The following is a 20,557-nucleotide window of genomic DNA, read 5'->3' on the forward strand; positions in this document are numbered from 1 at the left end:
AAAATTCAAATCTTAAAGATGCAAAACAAAAACTGAAATTATGTTAATGATGTCGCTACGTAACCATAATAATCATACCTTTTCACAAAGGTATAAACAAACAACGTTCTACTATATAGATATGCATACCTTATTAGATATATATATAACTTTATACATATATATCAATAAGCATACTTGATTGCCGTGATAAGTGTAACTCTAAAATAAAGGAGACGCTAAAGCGTTCGGGTGAGTGTGACACTATATGCTTATACTACAAATATCTTTGTACAGGTTACAACTGCGTGGGTTGCCATTAAATTATTGAATTCTGATCATATGTATTCTCAACTTGATGCGTCAGATGGTTGGCTAGTCAGATTGCTCGATATCAACCTTCAACGATCTACGTCCACGCAATTTACTTGATGACGATATATCATTAAAGCAATAAATTTTATCTATCTCCTGCTCGGTCAGCTCCCACTTGTGCTCCCGAAGCGCATGTCTGCGAAAGCTAAAAACAGAAAAATTGTTTTAAAAATCAATTAACACAGTATATATAAAGAATTATTAAACACTTACGGATTGCGTCTCATATACGTACGCACACATTTAGGACACTTATAAGAGTGTGTGCTCTTGTGGCTGGACATATGATTCCTGAGATGCAGACTAGTAAGCATATCGCATCCACATTCTGGACAGATATACTGCACGGGCGTGTGGGAAGCTGTCTGATGCCGTTTCAGATGATGTTTGTAGTTAAATGTCTTTGTGCAACCATCCACGCCACATTTCAGCGGAGCCTGTGAACCGGCGCTATGCTCTGACAGTAAATGCTGTTCCAGATCAGAGATGTTTGCAAACTCTTTGGGACACTGCTTGCACACAACATTTACCGGCGTATGTCGTTTCATATGATAGTTAAGTAGCGTTACGGTACGGTATGTTGTATTACAGATCTTGCATTGATGCTGGTAGCTGATGCGCGGTGATACAACGCCGCTGGAATGTTGCTCCAATTCATGCTGCACCAGCTTGCCGAGCTCATCGAAAGTTTGATTGCATTGCTTGCACACAAATATGGGGGTACGGGGCAGACGAGCGCGAAGATCTTTAACTGGCGATGGTTCCAACGCGTCAGTCAATAGCTTATCGGTTCCATTCAATAAATGACTGGGATTCGGTACAATGTTGTAGCTATCGTTGTTCTTAAGGGTCGTGGCATGCTCACCGTTGCCCATAAAATCTAGATCAAAGTCAAATGGCGTGGGCGTTGGAAAGAGTGTTGAGCCGACGGTTGTTGTTGTTGTCGTTGTCGGTCCTTCTTCAGTTGTTGTTCTTATTGATGGTGTTTTTGCTTCTGTGGCTTCCGTGTTTGATATTGCTGTTGCTTTCGTAGTTTCAGTTGTTGCTGAATCGGTTGTCTCGTGTTGTGCTTCTGGGTGGATATCTGTGCTTACATTTTCCGTTGTGCATCCTGTGTCCTTGTCTAGCGACGATAAACAAGGATCATTGCACATCAGCGTAGTTAAATAACATTTTTAAAGTGGCATTTGAATCGTTATGTTGTTCCAGTTGTTGTTCCGGCATGTGTTGGGCATATTTGGAATTTGAGTTTGAATTCATGGTTGCTACGCTATTGACCCTCTTACCGCATTTTCCATTGCCATCGCCATCGCCTTCACCACCGCCATCACCATCGACGGAGTCAACGAAATGCTGAGCCAATATGTTCGCATCCAGTTGAGTTGTTGCTCCGGATATTGCTGTTGTTGTTGTTTTATTGCTATCACTGGCATTCAGTGGCAATGTGGTTGTAGCCGTCGATGTGGTCGTGGTGGATGCTGAACTAGTTGTCAATTGAGGCGCCTGCATCTCAATAATTGTATCCACTAAATGACTACGTTGCAAATGTCTTGTAAGCGTACGTTTAGCCGCAAAAGATCGAATACAGCGTGGACAGTCATAGGGCAGTTCTACATAAATTACAGAGGCAATTGCAATACAACATAAATCAATAATAATCGTTTTACTTACTGCGTATGATAAACACCTCGTTTGCCTGCGTAGAGCCTGTGTATGTTTGAGAAGAAAAATGCTTATTTATGTCTACATTTAATTTGAATATTAAGATATTTACCACCATCGTTGATGCCATGATGTGCATTTAAATGCTTGCGCATTTCACCCTCCAGCTCGCATTCAAATGGACATTTTGCACACATTAGCGTGGGAGCTGTAAAAGAACACGTTAATAAAGGATTAAGTATTAAAACTGAAAACAACTTAATAAACGAATATATAAACTAGATATTTACGCTTTACCAGTGCATAATCCATTAGCGAAGGTTCAATTTAATATTATCAAATGTGATTGTTAAATTACATTTTCTGAAATTTTTTCATCCACTATCAGACTAACATTCTATGAGTTTCAATTTAAATTATAAATTCTAACTTCTTGAATTTATAAAGTTATGGTAGAACATTTTTCTAACTCTCCTTTAAATACTTACTTTTGTCAACATAAACATTTATCTTTTCAATAGTTGTACGGGCCACAGACACCTTATCGCCCTTGGCTTGCACCATGTCCCTAGTGGGCATGCGTTTATGCACCGTCTTATAATGCCGAATGAGCAGACGTTTCATGTTGTATAGATTTGTGCACAGCTCACAACGATACGGCGCCAAACCTGCAGAGCAAAAACTAAATGAAGTTATACAAATAAAAACGATTTATAAGATATACACTCACCGCGATGTACAAACATGTGATTCTCAAACTTATATTGGCTGGTGAACTTTTTATTACAATAGATGCAATACGGTTTCTGCAGATGCTTTGATTGCTCATCATCAAAGTCATCCACGTCGTCATCGTCACTGGTAAGCAACAGATTTTGATCGGCAGCCTCATCATTGTTGTCATTTTCATCCTCGTTTTCAGCATCTTCTTCATCTTCTTCATCCTCTTCGCCAACCTCGACATCTTCAAAGTCCTCAAATAGATTTTCCGCGTCAAAATCTAAACTGATATTATTATTATCAATAACAATATCATCTCCATCCACGACAGGCATATCATCGGCGGGTATGGTACAAATAGCAGCGACATCGGTATTATCTATAAAATCCTGCATGTCCCCAAATATGCTCGTGTTTGGATTTGTTGTCGATGATGTGGTTGTTACCACACCGTTTGTGTCCACTGAAATTGTGGTCGGGGTTGCTGTTGGTGTTGTTAAACTGTTGGCAAAAGATTGCTCGGGAAATATTGAAAATGTGTTTGAATCTGTAGTTGTCGCTGTTGTAGCATTATTATTTGGTAACTGCTCTGCAGTCGCTGCATAGAACAATGATGTGGTATCCACCACCACATTAATGTCATTCATAGGCGTTACCACCGTGGTTGTTGTTGTTGTTGCCAGGGGTGGCTGCGCCAACCCAGTCGTTGATGAAGTTGCAGCAGTTGTTGCCGTTGACGTTATGGGAGGATCTTTAAATAAACAAATTGAATTTATACCAAATTGATATTTGAAGTTATAAAACCTACATTTGATACCCAATGGAATATCGGGCTGAGTGGATGCATTTCCACTGCTTAGCATTGTATCAGTATTCCTCTGCTTTGGCTCATGCGTCCAACTAGGCCGCAGTTGCACCTCACTGGGCACTATCAGATGCTTATCGCTATAGTGCACACGCAATTGTCCACTGGTGGGTGCTTCGAACAAACACATATCGCAGGAATAAATGCGACTTCTATCCGCCGGAAAACTCAATTGTGATCTATCCAAATGATTCGAACGACTCTCGTTAACACAGGACTTGTGCTCCGTCGTATAATGCTGAATGAGATCTGCGCTGCGTAGTGAATAAAAGGAGCACTGATCGCAATAGAATTTAGGTAAATCTAAAAAGGTACAATTGCTTAGATAAATCAAATCTGTCATTTTAATTCGCAAAGACTCACGACTATGCGTTAATTGATGAGATTTCAGACGTGCCACCGTGGGAAATGCTTTGGGACACAGTTTGCATTTATGTTTCAGGGCACCAGTGGATGCGGGTGCTGGGCGCGGCTTTGGCTTGACTACAAATAGAGAGTAAATATAAGTCGGAAGCTAAAAACATGAGTTATCAGTGCCACGCACCTGTTATCTGTGGCAACACATTATCCACAACCATATGGCTTAAATCGATATCCATTTCATTATATGTTAAATCGTCCTTGGAATCATGAAATAGATTGTGCAATGTTACATTACTTGTTGCATTGGCGTTTTTACTATCGTCAATGTATTCGAATACCACACCGCCATCATTCACTTGCTGTAGGGAGCCATCGGGCATGACCAAAAATTCGGCACCGATGCTGACATTGGCGCTATTGGCAGTCCCTATCGTTGGCTCGGCCGTCTGATTGGTGGACTGTATAATTGGCAACGAGTTTGCCAATTGTTGCTCTATATCACGTAGCTGATCCGCATCAAGTTGAGGATGCGAAAAGTCTTCTGGTGTCAAAACAGTGGGTATCAGCAGTTCCATATCCTCCAGAGTGCAAACCTTCACTTGCTCATCCTCAGCTGGTGTATCTATTGGTATTTGTTTCGGCGCTATTATTGCGTTTACAGCTGACTGCATGGATCTTCGGATCTTAAGTTGATGCTCGATTTGGGCAGCCGTCAGGCCGTGTACTTTGCGGTAATGCTCCGGCAGCTGGCGATGCTTGAGCGTGACAAAACTGCACAATTTGCACTGATGGCTCGATTGATCTTTACGGGAGTACGTGTGCGTGTGGATAGAAAATACAGAAAAACGGTAATTAGTTTAAACTTCTAAGCGCCTAACGATACACATTGACCATTTTTAATTGGCATAACAAAATGAATATGGAATTGCATATGGGTGATATAAACAAATAACAAAGTAACATACATTTCTTTTATATAGTATACAAAATGTATAATTAATATAAACAATGGTTGTCATATTAATATGAACGTTAGCATTGAATTTTCACAAATGAAAATAAAATAAGAAGCAAAATATATAATTGTTTTGTCTACCCTCATATAAGAGAGACGATATTGGTGCCACTGCGTAAGACCTTCACTACATTACATTATTCATGACACAATAGTCAAACAATCGGCAATAACATAGTACCACCAGGATTGGTGAGAAGTTGATATGATTACATTGACCAAGTGTTGACTTTTTAGGACAAACGAGTATTCACCGTGCATATAATAACAAATTGTTAAGCTACACCTGAGTCATCACTTTTTACCTGCGTGCATACGTATGTGCTGCTTGAGCTCCATACGATTGGATATAATGGCACCGCATACTTTACATTCATGTCGCACAACAGGCTTTTGTGACTTTTGCTCCCAGGGCCTGGACTGCGTCGCATCCTCACTCTCGTTCAACTGCAACCAAAACAAATGATTAGAAAACACACACAAATGGAGCAATAGGCGTTCACACCCACCTCCAGCCATTGCGCTGACTGTTGGCCATTAAAACGCGTTGGATTCTTCAGCTTCCCGGGACACAATTTACGACAGAGTATTTCATGTGCTCGCAGGCCGTTTTGAATGAAATAGTAGGCAATTTGCAAACTTTTACTGCACTCCACGCATATATATTGTGGCAACTCGGGCTGATTTTCGATACGCATGCAGAATAATAGTAAACGTAGTAGGGGTATTTTTGTAGAAGACGCGTCACTTTCGCCACCGCCGCACTCGATGAGTGAGTCCAGTTTATAGAATTCTGCCTCAGATTTGAGGCAACAGCGACACAAAAATTTGTAATTTATTGCCATGTCCTGTGTTTTTACTCGCTTGTGGGCCATGTTGGCACATCAACGACGGTTAGACGTAAGGCAGCGGCGGTGGTTATTGCGATTTTGGACAGCATATAAACAAATAATTAAATTATTTTGTTGTGTCGCGCACTAACGCAAAAATATTGTTCATCTAGCCGTTCTAGAAGCGCAGACATTAAAAAAGCATTAACAGTGTGACGCCGTCGTTTTAATTGAGGGTTGCAACTTTATCATTTTGTGTGAATGGCAAAACAAAAATGATGAAACGTAATCGATAAGTGTAACGACTTATTTGGATAAGGAAATATGAAACGAAGCTAATTTAAATTTTATTTAAATTTATAAATGGGTTCATTTATTATAATCGCTGAGCTTAGTTGACTACTATTCGAGCTCGTCTTCAAGTTCTAACGCATGCATTTTTTTAATATGACACTTAAGCAAATAGTTTTCACGATATTTCTTTGGACAATAGGGACAATTAACTGCGTGGGGCAAATGTGTACGTCGATGTACAGCTAAAGAAGAGCTGGATTTGGTTGAAACACCGCAAATTTCACATGTATAATTGCGCTCTCCACTGTGCGTAGGCAAATGTGCGCGCAAATCCCACTTGTTTGCAGCACAGTAGCTGCAAAAAGTACACTGCCAGCGTTTCGATTTATCTTCGTGATAACGAATTCTATGCAAACGCAATTTGCAGGCATGAGGAAAGCCCACATGGCATACATCACAGACATAAGGATAGCTGCCGCTGTGTGTCCGGTATTTGTGCCGTCGCAGCTGTTCCTCATTGTAAAAACGTCGCTCGCACTCATCGCAGTTTACCATCTGAATATCCTGAGTGGGAAGAAATTCCAACAGTTTATCGTAATAATTTTGATAGCGACAGCGAAAGCTAGAATTATCTTTATGCATCGCATGCTGCTTCTGGAACCATTTGAGGAGCGTGCAGACACTGCGACAGATCACATGTGTACTGTGTGACACTTTAAATCGCTCGGCCAGCGTTTGACTTATTTCTTCTGCACTTTCCATGCGCTCTGCCTTAAAGTCCTCGTTTCTGTACTCCTCTCGCCAAAGATATTCATGTTGACGTATTTGATCAATAAAGTCAAGCAGAAGTTCGGGAGGGGTACGCAGCATGCTGTAGAATGGCTGATTGGGCTTCTGGAGGACAACTAAATTAATCATAATTGAATTCATATTAAATTCGCTGACCTACCTCAGCCTCAGGTTCCTCGAAGATCAACACGTCCTGAACTACACCCTCTACCTTTACATTCAAGGATTTTTCCTCAAAAACAGATTCATCTGTGTCTGTCTCCACATTTGTATGCTTATCTACACTGTTCATTTCTTTTAGATTTTGCAGCTCCAGCTCTACTTCAGCTTGAACTTCCGTATCCAAGTTTGGAGCCCGTTGTTCCTGCCATTGATCCGCCGCATGGCTTGTTTTCAAATGACTGAGAAACAGCAACCAGTCCGTTAAGCCTACTGTGTTGCACATACAACATTTGATTATAATTTCGTTGGGTTCACCTAATTTTAAATAAACTCTTGCACTTTCGATATAATTATTGTTTATATAGTCTCTGCTCATTGTTTACTAATTAAACATGCCAACTTGTTAATATATATACTCTTTTTTGCCATTCACCCTAATTTTGCACTTGGTATTTTTTAGTATATTATTATAAATTATCGCCGGTACAAAAATTGTGTACACCTACCATTTAATATAAGTTGTTAACAAAGAGTTGAGTCTTTTTAAGTTTGTAAAGTTTGCTTAAATGGCAAACAGTTATGATATACCCAGTTGGGCTGGCAAACCGCCTACTGGGCTGCATTTGGATGTGCTCAAAGATGACAAGCTGGTTCAAAAACTTATGGTTGATGAGAAGCGTTGCTATTTGTTTGGCCGAAATAGCCAAATGAATGATTTTTGCATAGATCACGCCTCCTGCTCGCGTGTACATGCGGCATTTGTCTACCATAAACACCTGAACATTGCCTTCCTCGTTGATCTCGGCTCCAGTAAGATAATCAGCTAATCTGTAGCTACTCCTTTAGTTATTTCACATTGTTGCCATTGCAGCCCATGGGACATTTATTGGCACCTTACGCCTGGAGGCACATAAGCCAACACAGCTGCAGATCAACAGTACGTTTCACTTTGGGGCCTCTACACGGAACTATATACTGCGAGAACGTCCCTCAGCGGGTGGTCAGCATAGTAATATTATGGAGGATCTGCCACTGAGCGAAACGAGCGACGGCGCCTTGCTAGGTTTGCCCGAGAGTCAAACAGAGTTAGATGTACGAAAAAACTAAATAACCACGTGTTAATTTATTAATACTCAACAAATCCTTCCAACAGAACCTGACCGAATATAATACGGCACATAATCGTCGTATATCTATGCTGGGAATTGCCGATGACAATAATTTGCGCAAACAGAATGCTTTGAAACAGGGACGCAAGAGACGAAATGTCACCTTTAATGACGAGGAGATCATCATAAATCCCGAAGACGTGGATCCCAATGTGGGACGATTTCGAAATCTGGTCCAAACGACTGTAGTGCCAGCCAAACGTTCACGATATGAACCAAATCACATGGGTCTACATACGGGCAGCAGCAGCGCAGCTAATGCACATGCCAACCATCAGATGTTCCAACAGAGTATAGTCGAGATGAAGCAACAACAGCAAAATCAACATCAACAGCAACACCAACAGCAGCAATTACCTACAACACCCCAAGCCGCTACCCACTCGCCTGTTAATTCGTTATATCAAGGACTGCCAGCAAGTAACTATGATCATAAAGGCAACAGCGAATTTGAACCGATTTCCCCGCTGGGCATTGGCTCAAAACTGGGTCTGATGTTGCCGAATCCTGCTCCAGATGTAACGCCCATATATGAAGAGCCAATGATTCCCAGCTCGTCTATAGCTCAAAAGTTAGCCATGGCCAATGCGAATGGTGCGTAGAATGAAATATAAATTTTAGGGGAAAGATTATCATTTTTACACTTTCATTGCAGTACGTCGCTTTGTGGATGATGTGCATGAAACAAGTGGCGAGGGCGACTCCATGTGTCCGCAAAAGAAGAAATATGCCAAGGAGGCGTGGCCTGGACGCAAACCCATGCTGGGGCAGTTGTAAGCCCTATCCCGCAATCTTGGCTTTTTCCAAATAGTGTGCACAGCTATTCCAAATTGGAATCTCTCCGACGCGCTGCTTGCAAATTAATTTTTCCCATTTCTAGTTCAGTAACAATTTTTATGAAAAAAAGATAAAACTAAATTCCTTGGCCTACATTCTGCAGTTGTGTGGATAGCGTGGGTAGGGTATAACATCCCTTATGTTTTTAACTCCCGTGACCAGTTGCAGATATCGCTCAAATCCCATGCCAAATCCTCCAGTCGGCAAGCCACCATATTTGCGCAGGTCCACATACCAGCCAAGGTCCTTAGGTAATTGCGGATGTTTACTCAGTAGCTCAGCATCAGATTCACGTAAGCTGCCGCCGCACAACTCGCCAACCGAAGGCATCAGCAAATCCAGAGCATGAACGCGCTGCGGATCGCTGCGTGAGACCCTCATATAGAAGGGTTTTTGTTGAGTAGGCCAGTTCAGAACAAAGACAGGTGCTCCGCAGTGTGCAACCAGAAATAGCTCTTGCTCTTTGCTGAAACCGTCATCCGCGCTAACAGTGGTCTTAAATTTATCTCTATTAGCCACAACTATCGCCAAGGCTTCATCATAGCTAATTAGTTTCCAAGGCGCCTGCAGCCACGCCAAGTCAGAGCTGGCTTTGGCGCTACGTTGACAAAAATGCAAATCGGACGCGCAGTTATTGAGTAGCCGCTTGGTAATCTCCTTCAGCATGCACTCCATGAATGTCGCCAGCGTATCTAACTCATTCATATACACCATCTCCGCCTCGAACATATAGAACTCGGCTAAATGCAGCGGCGACTTGGAATTTTCCGCACGAAAAGCGGGCGCAAACGTGTAAGTGTTGCCCAAGCCATAAGACATTGCCTCCAGATGCAGTTGACCGGAGACGCTCAAAAAGACCTTCTGATCGAAATAACTCTGCTCCACGGGCACATTTGGCCGCGACATCTGTTTAAGAAGCTTTTCCGAATCGGGTTGAACGCGAAAGACCTTTAAGAGAATGGATGACTATATTAGATAATCCAATTGCTTTATTCATAGGCTTACTTCGCCAGCTCCTTCGCAATCATTAGTTGTTAGTATGGGCGTGTTTATCTGCACAAAATTCAGCTCGTCCATGTAATCGTGTATGGCTTTCTGTGCCTTGTGCCTGACTCTCATCTGGGCGGCAATATAGTCGATGCGGGCGCGCAAATGCAGATGCTCTCGCACATATTCCGGTGCATGCTGCTGTTTTGGTGAAAAGGGATAGCCCTCCTGCAGATGACCCTCAGCTGCATGATTATAAAATATGAGCCGAGTGTATTATATAAGCTATATATTTACCTATTGATTGGACGTCCTCAGCATGCAATTCGTAATGCCCATTGGGCGCCAATTGCACACGACCCACGGCTCTGACTACGTCGCCGGATGTTAGCTGCTGCGTATCCAAATTCCGTGGAACAACCAATTGAAATTTTTCGCTCGTCGAGCCATCGTTGATATCCAGAAATATATTGTTCTTCAAACGTCGCACATTCTTTACCCAGCCCTACAATTAGAAAATAGTCATGAATCCCATAATAGTCGGCTAAGCCTTGTCTTTTTACCTGTACTTCCAGCGTATCTCCTGGTTTGTTGCAACCAGCTATTTGGGCAATGCGTTGAACGCTGCTATAATATCTTCTAATTAAAAACATTGCGCCCACATTTCTTTATCAACCAAACAGCTGTTTTAAGCTACGGCTAGTACGCTGCTCCAAATACATGCTGCCTACTGTCCATGGGCGAACAATATCATGCATAATTCTTTAGCATATCTGATGGCTGATTGTACATTTGAAGATATACAAACAATTATGTTAATATTTTAAGGATGCAAATTACATTTATTCCAAATTAATATTTAATTCATATATTTGTACTGCATACCATTTTTAAGCTGCAGCTTTCTGAAAGTATCGATAGCGATCGATATCATTGATAGTTTTAAAATTTAGCAGTTACGTTTCAACGTGATTAAGTACATTTAATAGTTTGTACTTTTCAATTTCACTGAAAAGCTTTTAATATACATGTTAATATACAATACACAACCCTTAATCAATTATAACTTATGTGTATTACATGTTTGTGCTGCTTATCAGCTCTGAAAAGCAGGTGGAAAGTATCGAATTATATTGATAAGTTTTTTCCTTTCTAATGTAGCTGCTACCTTTCATCGTGCTTTAGAGTCTCCAATATTCTGTTGTATCCAGTCATTAGCAATTTTCAGTAATTTTGGATTATCCACAAATTCCTTTTGATCATGCTGCTTAGCGTCATTATCTTTGCCGCCTTTACGCACAAACGCGGCTTCGCCCGACCGAAGAATTCCAACTTCTGCCATTTCATTCATGTTGACAGACTTATTTTCACGAAAGTTTTTAATGCTTAAATGATTAAGTAATTTTTCCAGTCCCACAACATCGGGCGTGCAGTCTAAAAATTTGCCAACTTTTAATATAGTACCTTGTAAATCTACTAGCATGTCTTCATAGTTGAGATAAAGCACATTTGGCAGTTTACTATGTGCCTTTGCCTCTTTTATATGACTGTAGTAAGGCAACCAGGGATCTGCAAGTGTATCATTTTATACATATAGGAAGAGTATTCAATATATGTACATACTTAAACCTTGCTGAAAATAGCGCCAATAACGTTCGAAATCTCCTATGTAGCCCTGCGTGCGAAACAAACGATTCAGATAATAATAGGACACAGCTACATCCTTGGGATTGCGCGCCACATAGATGATCTGAAAATAATACGAGACTATAATAGAAGTTTTTTGTAATTTGAAAAGTCAGTTACCTTGCATTGGTTCTCCAGCACACTTGGAGGTATCAAGGAAAAGGGGAAATGGGTTTTAATAAAGCGACGCCGATCATGGGGTAATTCACCCAGCGTCTCGTAACCCGGTCTCGAAATATGGTCAATAAACCCGAGAGCAGCAGGAGAATGACTATTCTCAGCTTGAAGTTCTGCCTTCACTTCATCGTGTACGAACAAGGGAAATCTGTATAAAAAGAGTTTATAGCTTAAAAATATGTCTAATATATATGTTCAGTGTTCACTTACTCCAGAAAGGGAAAACGTTCAGTGAGAGGACGTTGTTGTGCCTGCTCAAAGTCAAGGCCATTAGCTAGCAGCCAGATGAGCTCTTGGGTCCAAGTTGTGCCCGATCGCGGAACAGTTGCTATCCATATATCATCGGGACGCGCCTCGAAATTGTAATATTGCGCTGCATGAGCTTTAAACTTGTGTGGAAAGAAGTAGCCCTCGGGTCCAACTTGCACAAAGCCTGTGCGCTCACCTGCCAAGTGTATTTCGATTATGTTCGATTTAAAGTATTTTCAGCTACCGCCCACCTGTAAAGTATTCCAGCAGCTCCGCATTGATGGTCGCGTCCACATCGCGTATGTCATAGGGAAATATAGTTTGGCACTTTTCCATTGCTGTACGAGACGCACTCGACAAGAAGCTAGCATTAACTAAATGCGACGACCGCCCAACTGGTTGCGATTGTGGCCGGGAAAGCGTCATGTTAACACGCACACACACACACTCACTTACATACGCACACACTCACAAACACTACATTTGGTTGCAACACTTTCGGCTACGCAGTGAAAGTGACCTCTGTGGCCGGAATTCGACAGCCGCTTGGCACAATATTCAATTGCAATAAGTGTCGAACTAAGCGAAATGTAATGCTAAGTAAAATATATATAAGTGCTTTGCCAGGCACTGCATATACCATTTAAAACAATCTACCCAAACTAAAATCTTCATCAAAATCTGGCATCGTACATGAAGTTTGAACCTCGACTGCAGAAGTTAAAGTTCCTTAATAATAATATATTAGAATTGTATTTAAGACGAATTAAAATGTTAAAACAAAATTAAAAACACAATTTTTAAATTTATTTTTTTTTTGTTTTTTGTTTTGTGTTTATATTCTTCGCAACTCAAAACAATTCTTTGGACAAATATCACAAAATTGTATGAAAACTATTTATAACTCAGAAGCAAACCACAAAACTATTTTATATTATTATTTATAAATAATCAGCTTGAAATAAATATATTTATATATATATTTTTATATATTTATATATATAAATTTGATTCAGTGTAAAATTGTATTAATCAGCAGAAATTAAACACAGAAAGATGTTAAGATGTTATCATAGTTAAGTCTAATATACCCTTTATTTCAAGTATATGTTATATGAGCACAGACAAACGATAATCGAGTTGCTTTTAACCATGTCAAGACTTGAATAATAACAAAAGCAATTAAAACAAACACTAGCGCGTTGCGTTGATTCCGGCAAAAAGTTTATTGCGATTGTTGAAAACTGTTAAAAATAATTGTAGAAATGATGCAGCTGTACGTGTAGTTGTTGTTGCTGGGTCTAGCAGGCTGGCTGGGTGCAGCGACGCTGCTTGACCAGACGCTTGGGGCAGGATTGGCCGCCACGCTGGGGCTCACTGATGACATAGCGATAGCCCTCGGTGTAGCCGGAACCACAGCTCACGCTGCAAGGTGACCAGTTGGACCACTCAGACATAACACAGTCCTTGGGCAGATCGCTGGGCGTGTCTACATTCTCGCCACGTATCTTGCTGCAAGTGTGCAGGCAATCGTTCTCGGTGAGGAAATTGTTGCGATTGCCACGGCAACCGCCGTAGGTGAAGGATTCGCACCGGTTGGCTTGAGCATTGTAGGCATAGCGTTGATAGTTGCCACGACAGGGACCTGACTCTGGCTGCTGCACGCATATCTCCTTGGCTTGTTCCATGTTAATGTTGCAGTCTAAGGCGTGCTGGCATTCCCTTTGTTGATGCAGCTCCAAGCGTTTGCTGCAATTCTCCTTCATCGGGCCGTCTTCCAGCAGCACCAAGCGTTTGCGTATGGAGCTACCACGCCCGCATATACCTGTGCACGGACTCCAATCACTCCATTGGGTAGTCGGACAATCGGGATCGGGCAGTTCCACCTGTTCGTATGTGCAATCCGGTCGCATGCATTTGTTCTTCTCCACAATTGTGATGTGGGGACAGCGTTTGCGTCCCTGAGGACTAACAAAATTACGCGTGCGCATGGTAATGCCAATGCCACAGCTGGCCGAGCACTCCGACCAGACGCTCCAGGGCGACGTTTTGCAGATACCGGCGCCTTCACCATTATCGGTGATCAACGATTGCGAATTGGCCATATTTTCGCCCTCATCATCGTCACGATCTTGGCCAGCCGAGCCATTGGCACACTCCGGCACATCCGCCACACACATCTCTTTCGACACCAGTTGACGGCTGCACTTGCTCTGCTGTGCCTGCTCGGCATTCAGATACTGTCGGCTGCGCATGCGTATGCCCTTTCCACAAGAAACCGAGCAAGGACTCCAGGAAGTATAGCCGCTCACACGACATTCAGCTTCGAAGCAAGTTGACCGATTAAAAGGGATAATCATGAGTAGTATTTAACATAAGACTTACCCCGTGTATCCTGCTCCTCGGCATCATCGGACACCTCCAGTTGCAGAGCTTGCAGAAAATCGTCATCGCAATTGCGTGAGATAATTTTCTCGCGACGCAAGTAGAGCTTGGCCAGCGGCGTCATTTGCTGGCTCTTTGGATTGTAAAAGGGTGCGCGTGGATCCTCGGGATACATAGTCGTAATTCTGTACATGCGTTCGCGTGGCTGAGTCTCAGAATTGGGGGACTACAAAAAATTTAAAGTTAGTTCAAATATAAATAAGACAAAACCATAAGCTTTTACCATATATGTTATACCACTGTCAGTGCCCGCATCCCAGGGATATAGATCAAAGTCCATAGACTCCTTCCAGCTGCAATCGGAGGTGCAAAGATCTACTCCATTAATGCCCACCACCCAGTCAGGTGATGGACCAAACATGGATGCCAACGAAATCTTGGGATGCTTGCGATCAACGCGAAATTTAGAAGAAGTGTTCTGATTGACATTTGGATACCATAAACCAGCCGCTTTGATGAGCGTACGCAGTTTGGGACCTTGGGCACGCAGCTCCGTTTCCAGGGCCGTGGGCGAGCCCCATTCGGCCAACGAACGGAAACCATCCGTGGCGATGTGATTCTCGCCCCAGAAGGAAAAGTTTGTCTCATGCGAAGCGCCAATTACATCAGAGAAATGCGTCAGCCAGATGGCAAAGGGGTAATCCTTTGGATGCGTCTCATTTGACCAGATGCCCTCGAAAACAAACTGCCAAGACGATACGTTAATTACATTGAGTATATATATAAACTATCTCCGACTTACGCTATATTTGGCCTCATCACAAGCACAGCACTCCTTATTCACAGCAGCTGCGCTTGGCTTGTGCTCGCATATTACTTGGGTGAGCTGACCATCATCCGAGAACCAGGCTCGTGGACCTTCATATACCATAGCAGATAGTGAGACACAGCCCGAGCCTGCCTCTGGTGCCACCCACATAACCTGAACTTCAGTCTTGGGCAAATCATCTGCTTCGGAGACTGTGTTGACGCAGCGATCGTTGAATTTGGTAAGTGAATCGCTGAAGAGTTGGAAACGACCAACACGGCGTGGACTGGCCACCTGCGCACGCCTGGCGCCAGTGTGCGCCTCAGCAGCAATGGTAAAGTGAGTAAAGTGCTGAATTTTTGTATGAGTACGTGAGCCAAGCAACAGTACTGAAAATACAAAATTAAGAACATTCGTAAAATTTCAAATAAAAATTTCGCGCTATTACTCGATTCTTTTAAAATTAAGTTGAGTATCGATTATTCAGCTTGATATTTTGCTAAGTACAAGTGTGGCTCTTATCGATAGTTAAACATAGCGGCTTCAGTGCTTGATCGTCCCGCGTTTTTCACTTCAGTTTGTTCTTCAGTTATTGCTTTAAAAATTATCAAAAACAAAATATACAAATAAAAAATGAATTGCTTTTTCAATTCGCTTTCGGAAGGCTGTGTGAATTTCGAAAAATGCGGCGATGTGATCGTTTCACCGAAGGACAACATGATTGGGATGTTTTGTCATTTTTGTTCTGATATTTATACAAATCTGTCCGAGTTTCTTCATCATTTGCAATGGATGCACAACGATGTCCTTAAGTTTACCGAAACGTACAATGTCTATAGCGTGGAAGAGTTATTGTCATCTGCCGACACACAAGTAGATGTCCAATCGCAAGCAAATAGCAGCAGCAGCAGTGATTCAGGAATGCCAGCAGATACTGCAGATGCCACTGGCACAACCTGCTTGAACAACGGCATCAGCTGTACCACACAAACCGATGCAATAGCGAGCATCGCACTGAATCAAAACATTTTGAGTGCCTTAGCCAGCTATGAAGTGGATTACCAAGAAACAAAGGCCAGCAAGAAAACAAATTCACCGAAAAATGTTTTGCAGTGGAATACAGAAGGTTAGTTCCATAAATTATTATATTATAAAATACTCTTTAACTATCTATTTTTGCAGCTGATAGTTGTTTACCGGTAGCTGATCCAGTAACAGACGTCATAGCCGAAGTGGAAGCCATGCTGTTGAACTATGAGCCACAAGCTGATGAGAAAACAGCTCCCAAAAAGGCAAAATTGCAGGTTGCAGATGCTTCCGATCATAACTTGCAATTGGAACAAATGTTTCAAGCAGCTGGCTTGGTAGATTTTGAGCTTTCCAAACCTGATCCAGTGGACATAACTGAAAAGCGGAATTCAAAGCGTGGAAAACCACCAATGGAAACCATAAAACCTAAAGCTGAAAAGACAAAGTTGACTTGCGATTATAAGAGCTATGCCATAGCCCGGTCTGCCCGCAAGCGAGAGCAACAGCAGCGTATGCAAAATATTAAGAAACGCATATTTAGCTCGCTGAAAAACGATTCGCGTAGGCTACATCGTGTACCATTCAAGCCCGCGAACGAAAATACTCTGATTGAAGAAGACCTCCTTTTAAGAGCTCAAAGCGTGGCTAAGCAAAAGCAATCTTTAATTAAAGATCAGCTTGTAAAAATCAACCAACACAAACAATTGTTGCCCACAAAAATAAAGTGTAAACTTAACGCTAAGTCAACTCCTTCAGTCCAAGCTGATGTAAACCGACTTAGATCTGATGAGAAGCTCACGAAGGATTTCGAACTGGCTACACAATCAAAGCCAATGAAACCTAAAAGTAATAATCCAATTAAAACGGAACAAAAAACAAGGCACATCAATGTGGACCACGAACAGATCAACATATCAAATCAGCACAGGGAATCAAGTGCAGCTGTCACAAAGAAACTTGAAGAACTGCCAAAGCTAGAGATAAACAAAACATATTCGCAAATCCAACTAGGGAAGCTTATACTAGGATCTTCAGTAAGCAAAATCAGCAGCATAGATAGGCCGCTTCAGAGAAGAGCTTCAATAAGCGAAGGTAGTTCGCCAGTTCTAAAGGAAAGGCCAGCCAGGCGACCCTCTTGTTCAGAGCCAAGCATTCGCAAAAGTGAGCTACAATTTAAGCTGGAAACTACCGATAACGAGAACAAAGAGTCTTCAATTGTTCCAGTTGACACAAAAAGTAACAAAACGGATCAAAATATACCTAACAGACTCTCACTGAATTTCGATTTGTCCGAAAGCGTGGTAGAGTTTCTCCAAGTAAGTCCAGAGCTGAGTTTCTTTCAACAAAAATAGCTAATCCTAAACATAATAAAATTAGCAATTTAAAGATATGTTATCAATGACTCAGTTTTGATTAAGTCATATCAGATTGAAGTAAATGTCGAACGAAGTCGTTTTGGGTATTGATTTATATGCTTAATTTTACTCTTTTTCAAGAGCGACTTGAAAACTTCCTTCGTAGATGCTGATAGTTTGCTGGAATTGGCGGAGGTTAACGAATTGGAATCCAGCAGTAATGCCTCTGAAAATGTACTTAAAGAAGTTACAAGCGAAAAGCAACAGCAACAGACACAGCTGAGAACTCATACGGATCTGACAGCAGAAATTAAATTCAACTCTGAAGCTAGGGAACTGCGCACGGATTCAACTCTCCTAAGAGCAGTAGGCGTAAGTGAAAGCATTGCAAAAAATTTAATTTATAAATACCAACTCTCTATCTACACACAGCTGTCCATTATAAAGTATGCAGATTATGAGGAACTAAAACCCATTGAATTAATCGATACTATTCGAGGAAAGGCAGCTAAATTTGGCAATATGCTGAGAGTATATGGTACTGTTTGGAATCCCAAAAGATTTAATGCACAATGCACACAAAAGATCCACAAGGAACTGCTCTTGCTCACAGAGGAAATAAATACCCAATTTAAAATCAAATTAGATGTCAGCGAATTGAAGCGAATTTTAAATTTAATTAATGCCTGGCATGCTCATCAAATCGATCTTAAGTTCTTTAAAAAGGTCGCGCTGTCTGTCACAGTGGATCATTATCTGCAGTTGTTCGCTTTTCTGCCCAAGATAAATCGCTGTGTGTACTATTGCGAATGGTGCGACGAAAGCAGCAGCAACAAATCTCGCTATGAGAAACATCGTCTGACCCATCTGTCCCGATACGCCTGTCCACATTGCCAGCGAGGTTTTAAGAAACAAGGCTATCTGTTTAATCATTTACGCATAGTACACGGCCGGGATCATTAGAGTTGTTCCATATACTAAACTGAGTATTAAGTTTTCTAATACTAGTTAAATCTTAATTTTTATATTTTTTAACATAACTTGTAATCTGTTTTGGATTTAATTATATATCTAGTCTTTAATTTCTATATCAATGCCAAACATTAGACAATAGAAAAATCTACTTTATTCAATTTAGCTTAAAGAATTCCATGACATATAGCAAATCATGACCTTAAAAAATATGAAGCGTATGTGCCATAAGTTTTGTATTATCTTTATATGTTAAACAAAATTGAAATCCATGAAATTATGTAAAGTTAAAATAGATCTGAGATCATTTGTTGAGCAAAACTGAAAACTAATATTTTTAGATGTGAAATCTAAAAAAAAGAGAATTTCATGGCATAAAAACTTGTGTAAGCTAAAATTTGATAATATATTAACTGTAAAAGCCTAGGGGTATTGCAGTTAGCTTGCACCATGTAATGATTAGCTTTTATATCTACGTCAATCTGTATTTTAAACCAAATTGTGTACGTAAAAACCAAAGCAAACAGGCGGCTGCAATACTCTTTAGTTATTAGAAAGTGTTACATTTGTGTTGATAAGACTTCAGATTTGTATAATATTTAAATATATATATATTGAATATTAAACTGTACTATACTTATATTCAGAACACTGAATAAAAATGTTTTTTTAGTTTTCAATTATCAGTTGTTTCATTGGGCAATGAAAGAATTAAAAATTAAAATGATTAAAAATTAAAATTGCTTAAAATAACTAGTGATATATAGTTAAACTTGCTTTAATATTTTAATTATTTTTTATAGTTTCAATCAAATTATCAATAATTTGAATACCGAAATTTGTTAAAATTGATTCATTTGAATATTGTTTTGTACTTGAATTTTGGTCTTGTGCAATGGAGATTTTGTGCCGTGTAGCGTCACGAGCAAGAAAGACACACACGACACGATCTATATACACATCTGCTGAATACTTATTGCTTATCGCCTTCGCTTTATGCTGTGCGCTTTAGGGGTCACAAGGCCGTGACCCTCCCTAGCGCTGATTAAGAAACGCTTTGATTTTTTTTTGTAGATAGCATGTGTTTAAGGTCCGCATAACACTTACAGTTGTATGCCTTGCCGGGCATATAGCCATTGGGTCCATCAGCCACAATTAATTTGTATCCGTTGTCGCCGCGTGTACGTCGGCCATGAGGCAAGTGTGTGGGCGCCCTGGGGCAGCCAGCCGTTGGACTAATTGCGCCTGCCACAAGACAGAGAACAACAGCAGCGCTGATAAACGATGGCAGCGAGTGCCACATTTTATAATCTTTTCAATTTTCTTTTTTATTTCCTTGAGCGAATAAATAATACGCGACCGTCTCCGACAATGCTCACCAACCGACTGACTGAACCACTTTCAGCACTTTCCAGTTATCTTCGAGGGAATGTATTATATATACATATATTCTGATTGTCTTACATAGTCGTACGTACTATAAAAGCAACATATGAATTTCCATATGCACTTTGCTTCTTCAGATTAAAACAGCATCTGCCTGGACAGCATATGTTACATAAGATTCCTAAAGATTTCATATCAGAAATAAATTAATAGATAATAAGAATAGAGCCCCTTTTTTGCATTTAAACGTTTTAATCAGTAAATACGAACTCAAAATCAATCCTGAGAAGAAAAAATATACGCATATTTTCGCTTTCAATAATTATTATCCACAGAAAAAAATATATCTAGACAGATGTAAAAATATATTGGAAAACAAGTATTATTGCTCTAGTTAAACGACCTCTACTTTACCGGGATCCCTCTTTAAACTGATCATGAACATGCCAAGATAACATCACAA

The 20,557-nt window shown here is 40.8% G+C and overlaps 7 protein-coding genes across 10 annotated transcripts; 2 read left to right on the plus strand and 5 right to left on the minus strand.

The window, feature by feature from the left end:
- Nucleotides 1-34: 34 nt before the first annotated feature.
- On the minus strand, nucleotides 35-6,050 carry LOC111592190. Its single transcript, XM_023304257.2, has 12 exons — nucleotides 5,489-6,050; nucleotides 5,285-5,426; nucleotides 4,146-4,766; nucleotides 3,965-4,084; nucleotides 3,545-3,904; nucleotides 2,747-3,487; nucleotides 2,505-2,684; nucleotides 2,129-2,224; nucleotides 2,026-2,061; nucleotides 1,641-1,964; nucleotides 568-1,477; nucleotides 35-499 (listed from the first exon to the last, which is right to left on the minus strand). Exons 1-12 carry the CDS (start codon nucleotides 5,852-5,854, stop codon nucleotides 355-357), a joined length of 4,041 nt encoding a protein of 1,346 aa, XP_023160025.2. The 5' UTR covers nucleotides 5,855-6,050; the 3' UTR covers nucleotides 35-354.
- A 128-nt stretch (nucleotides 6,051-6,178) lies between these two features.
- LOC111592215 (zinc finger protein 62 homolog) lies at nucleotides 6,179-7,614 on the minus strand. 3 transcript variants are annotated; one of them, XM_023304288.2, is made up of 3 exons: nucleotides 7,561-7,607; nucleotides 7,053-7,499; nucleotides 6,179-6,997 (listed from the first exon to the last, which is right to left on the minus strand). In XM_023304288.2, the coding sequence occupies exons 2-3, from the start codon at nucleotides 7,428-7,430 to the stop codon at nucleotides 6,212-6,214; spliced, it is 1,164 nt and encodes a 387-aa protein (XP_023160056.2). In that variant the 5' UTR covers nucleotides 7,431-7,499; nucleotides 7,561-7,607; the 3' UTR covers nucleotides 6,179-6,211. The 3 variants fall into 3 exon arrangements, with proteins under 3 accessions (XP_023160056.2, XP_023160057.2, XP_023160055.2); XM_023304289.2 differs by having other exon boundaries at nucleotides 6,179-6,994; nucleotides 7,053-7,614; XM_023304287.2 differs by having other exon boundaries at nucleotides 7,053-7,613.
- Nucleotides 7,615-7,620: 6 nt separating this feature from the next.
- On the plus strand, nucleotides 7,621-9,016 carry LOC111592214 (nuclear inhibitor of protein phosphatase 1). Its single transcript, XM_023304286.2, has 4 exons — nucleotides 7,621-7,864; nucleotides 7,926-8,146; nucleotides 8,208-8,817; nucleotides 8,879-9,016. The coding sequence occupies exons 1-4, from the start codon at nucleotides 7,621-7,623 to the stop codon at nucleotides 8,998-9,000; spliced, it is 1,197 nt and encodes a 398-aa protein (XP_023160054.1). The 3' UTR covers nucleotides 9,001-9,016.
- A 115-nt stretch (nucleotides 9,017-9,131) lies between these two features.
- LOC111592213 (probable asparagine--tRNA ligase, mitochondrial) lies at nucleotides 9,132-10,734 on the minus strand. Its single transcript, XM_023304285.2, has 4 exons — nucleotides 10,611-10,734; nucleotides 10,345-10,552; nucleotides 10,066-10,292; nucleotides 9,132-10,008 (listed from the first exon to the last, which is right to left on the minus strand). Exons 1-4 carry the CDS (start codon nucleotides 10,698-10,700, stop codon nucleotides 9,151-9,153), a joined length of 1,383 nt encoding a protein of 460 aa, XP_023160053.2. The 5' UTR covers nucleotides 10,701-10,734; the 3' UTR covers nucleotides 9,132-9,150.
- A 368-nt stretch (nucleotides 10,735-11,102) lies between these two features.
- On the minus strand, nucleotides 11,103-12,566 carry LOC111592193 (sulfotransferase 1C4). The gene is made up of 5 exons (XM_023304259.1): nucleotides 12,411-12,566; nucleotides 12,121-12,355; nucleotides 11,854-12,058; nucleotides 11,671-11,797; nucleotides 11,103-11,616 (listed from the first exon to the last, which is right to left on the minus strand). Exons 1-5 carry the CDS (start codon nucleotides 12,493-12,495, stop codon nucleotides 11,219-11,221), a joined length of 1,050 nt encoding a protein of 349 aa, XP_023160027.1. The 5' UTR covers nucleotides 12,496-12,566; the 3' UTR covers nucleotides 11,103-11,218.
- Nucleotides 12,567-13,303: 737 nt separating this feature from the next.
- LOC111592176 (spondin-1) lies at nucleotides 13,304-20,112 on the minus strand. The gene is made up of 5 exons (XM_023304234.2): nucleotides 19,816-20,112; nucleotides 15,347-15,741; nucleotides 14,828-15,289; nucleotides 14,545-14,770; nucleotides 13,304-14,482 (listed from the first exon to the last, which is right to left on the minus strand). The coding sequence occupies exons 1-5, from the start codon at nucleotides 20,009-20,011 to the stop codon at nucleotides 13,461-13,463; spliced, it is 2,301 nt and encodes a 766-aa protein (XP_023160002.2). The 5' UTR covers nucleotides 20,012-20,112; the 3' UTR covers nucleotides 13,304-13,460.
- Nucleotides 15,908-18,833, plus strand: LOC111592175 (protein teflon). 2 transcript variants are annotated; one of them, XM_023304232.2, is made up of 4 exons: nucleotides 15,911-16,478; nucleotides 16,535-17,697; nucleotides 17,878-18,108; nucleotides 18,169-18,833. In XM_023304232.2, exons 1-4 carry the CDS (start codon nucleotides 15,986-15,988, stop codon nucleotides 18,697-18,699), a joined length of 2,418 nt encoding a protein of 805 aa, XP_023160000.2. In that variant the 5' UTR covers nucleotides 15,911-15,985; the 3' UTR covers nucleotides 18,700-18,833. The 2 variants fall into 2 exon arrangements, with proteins under 2 accessions (XP_023160001.2, XP_023160000.2); XM_023304233.2 differs by lacking the exon at nucleotides 18,169-18,833 and having other exon boundaries at nucleotides 15,908-16,478; nucleotides 17,903-18,102.
- Nucleotides 20,113-20,557: the final 445 nt, after the last annotated feature.

Source organism: Drosophila hydei, unplaced genomic scaffold, assembly GCF_003285905.1.
Source record: "Drosophila hydei strain 15085-1641.00,03,60 unplaced genomic scaffold, DhydRS2 tig00000060-arrow-pilon, whole genome shotgun sequence".
Taxonomy (NCBI): Eukaryota; Metazoa; Arthropoda; class Insecta; order Diptera; family Drosophilidae; genus Drosophila; species Drosophila hydei.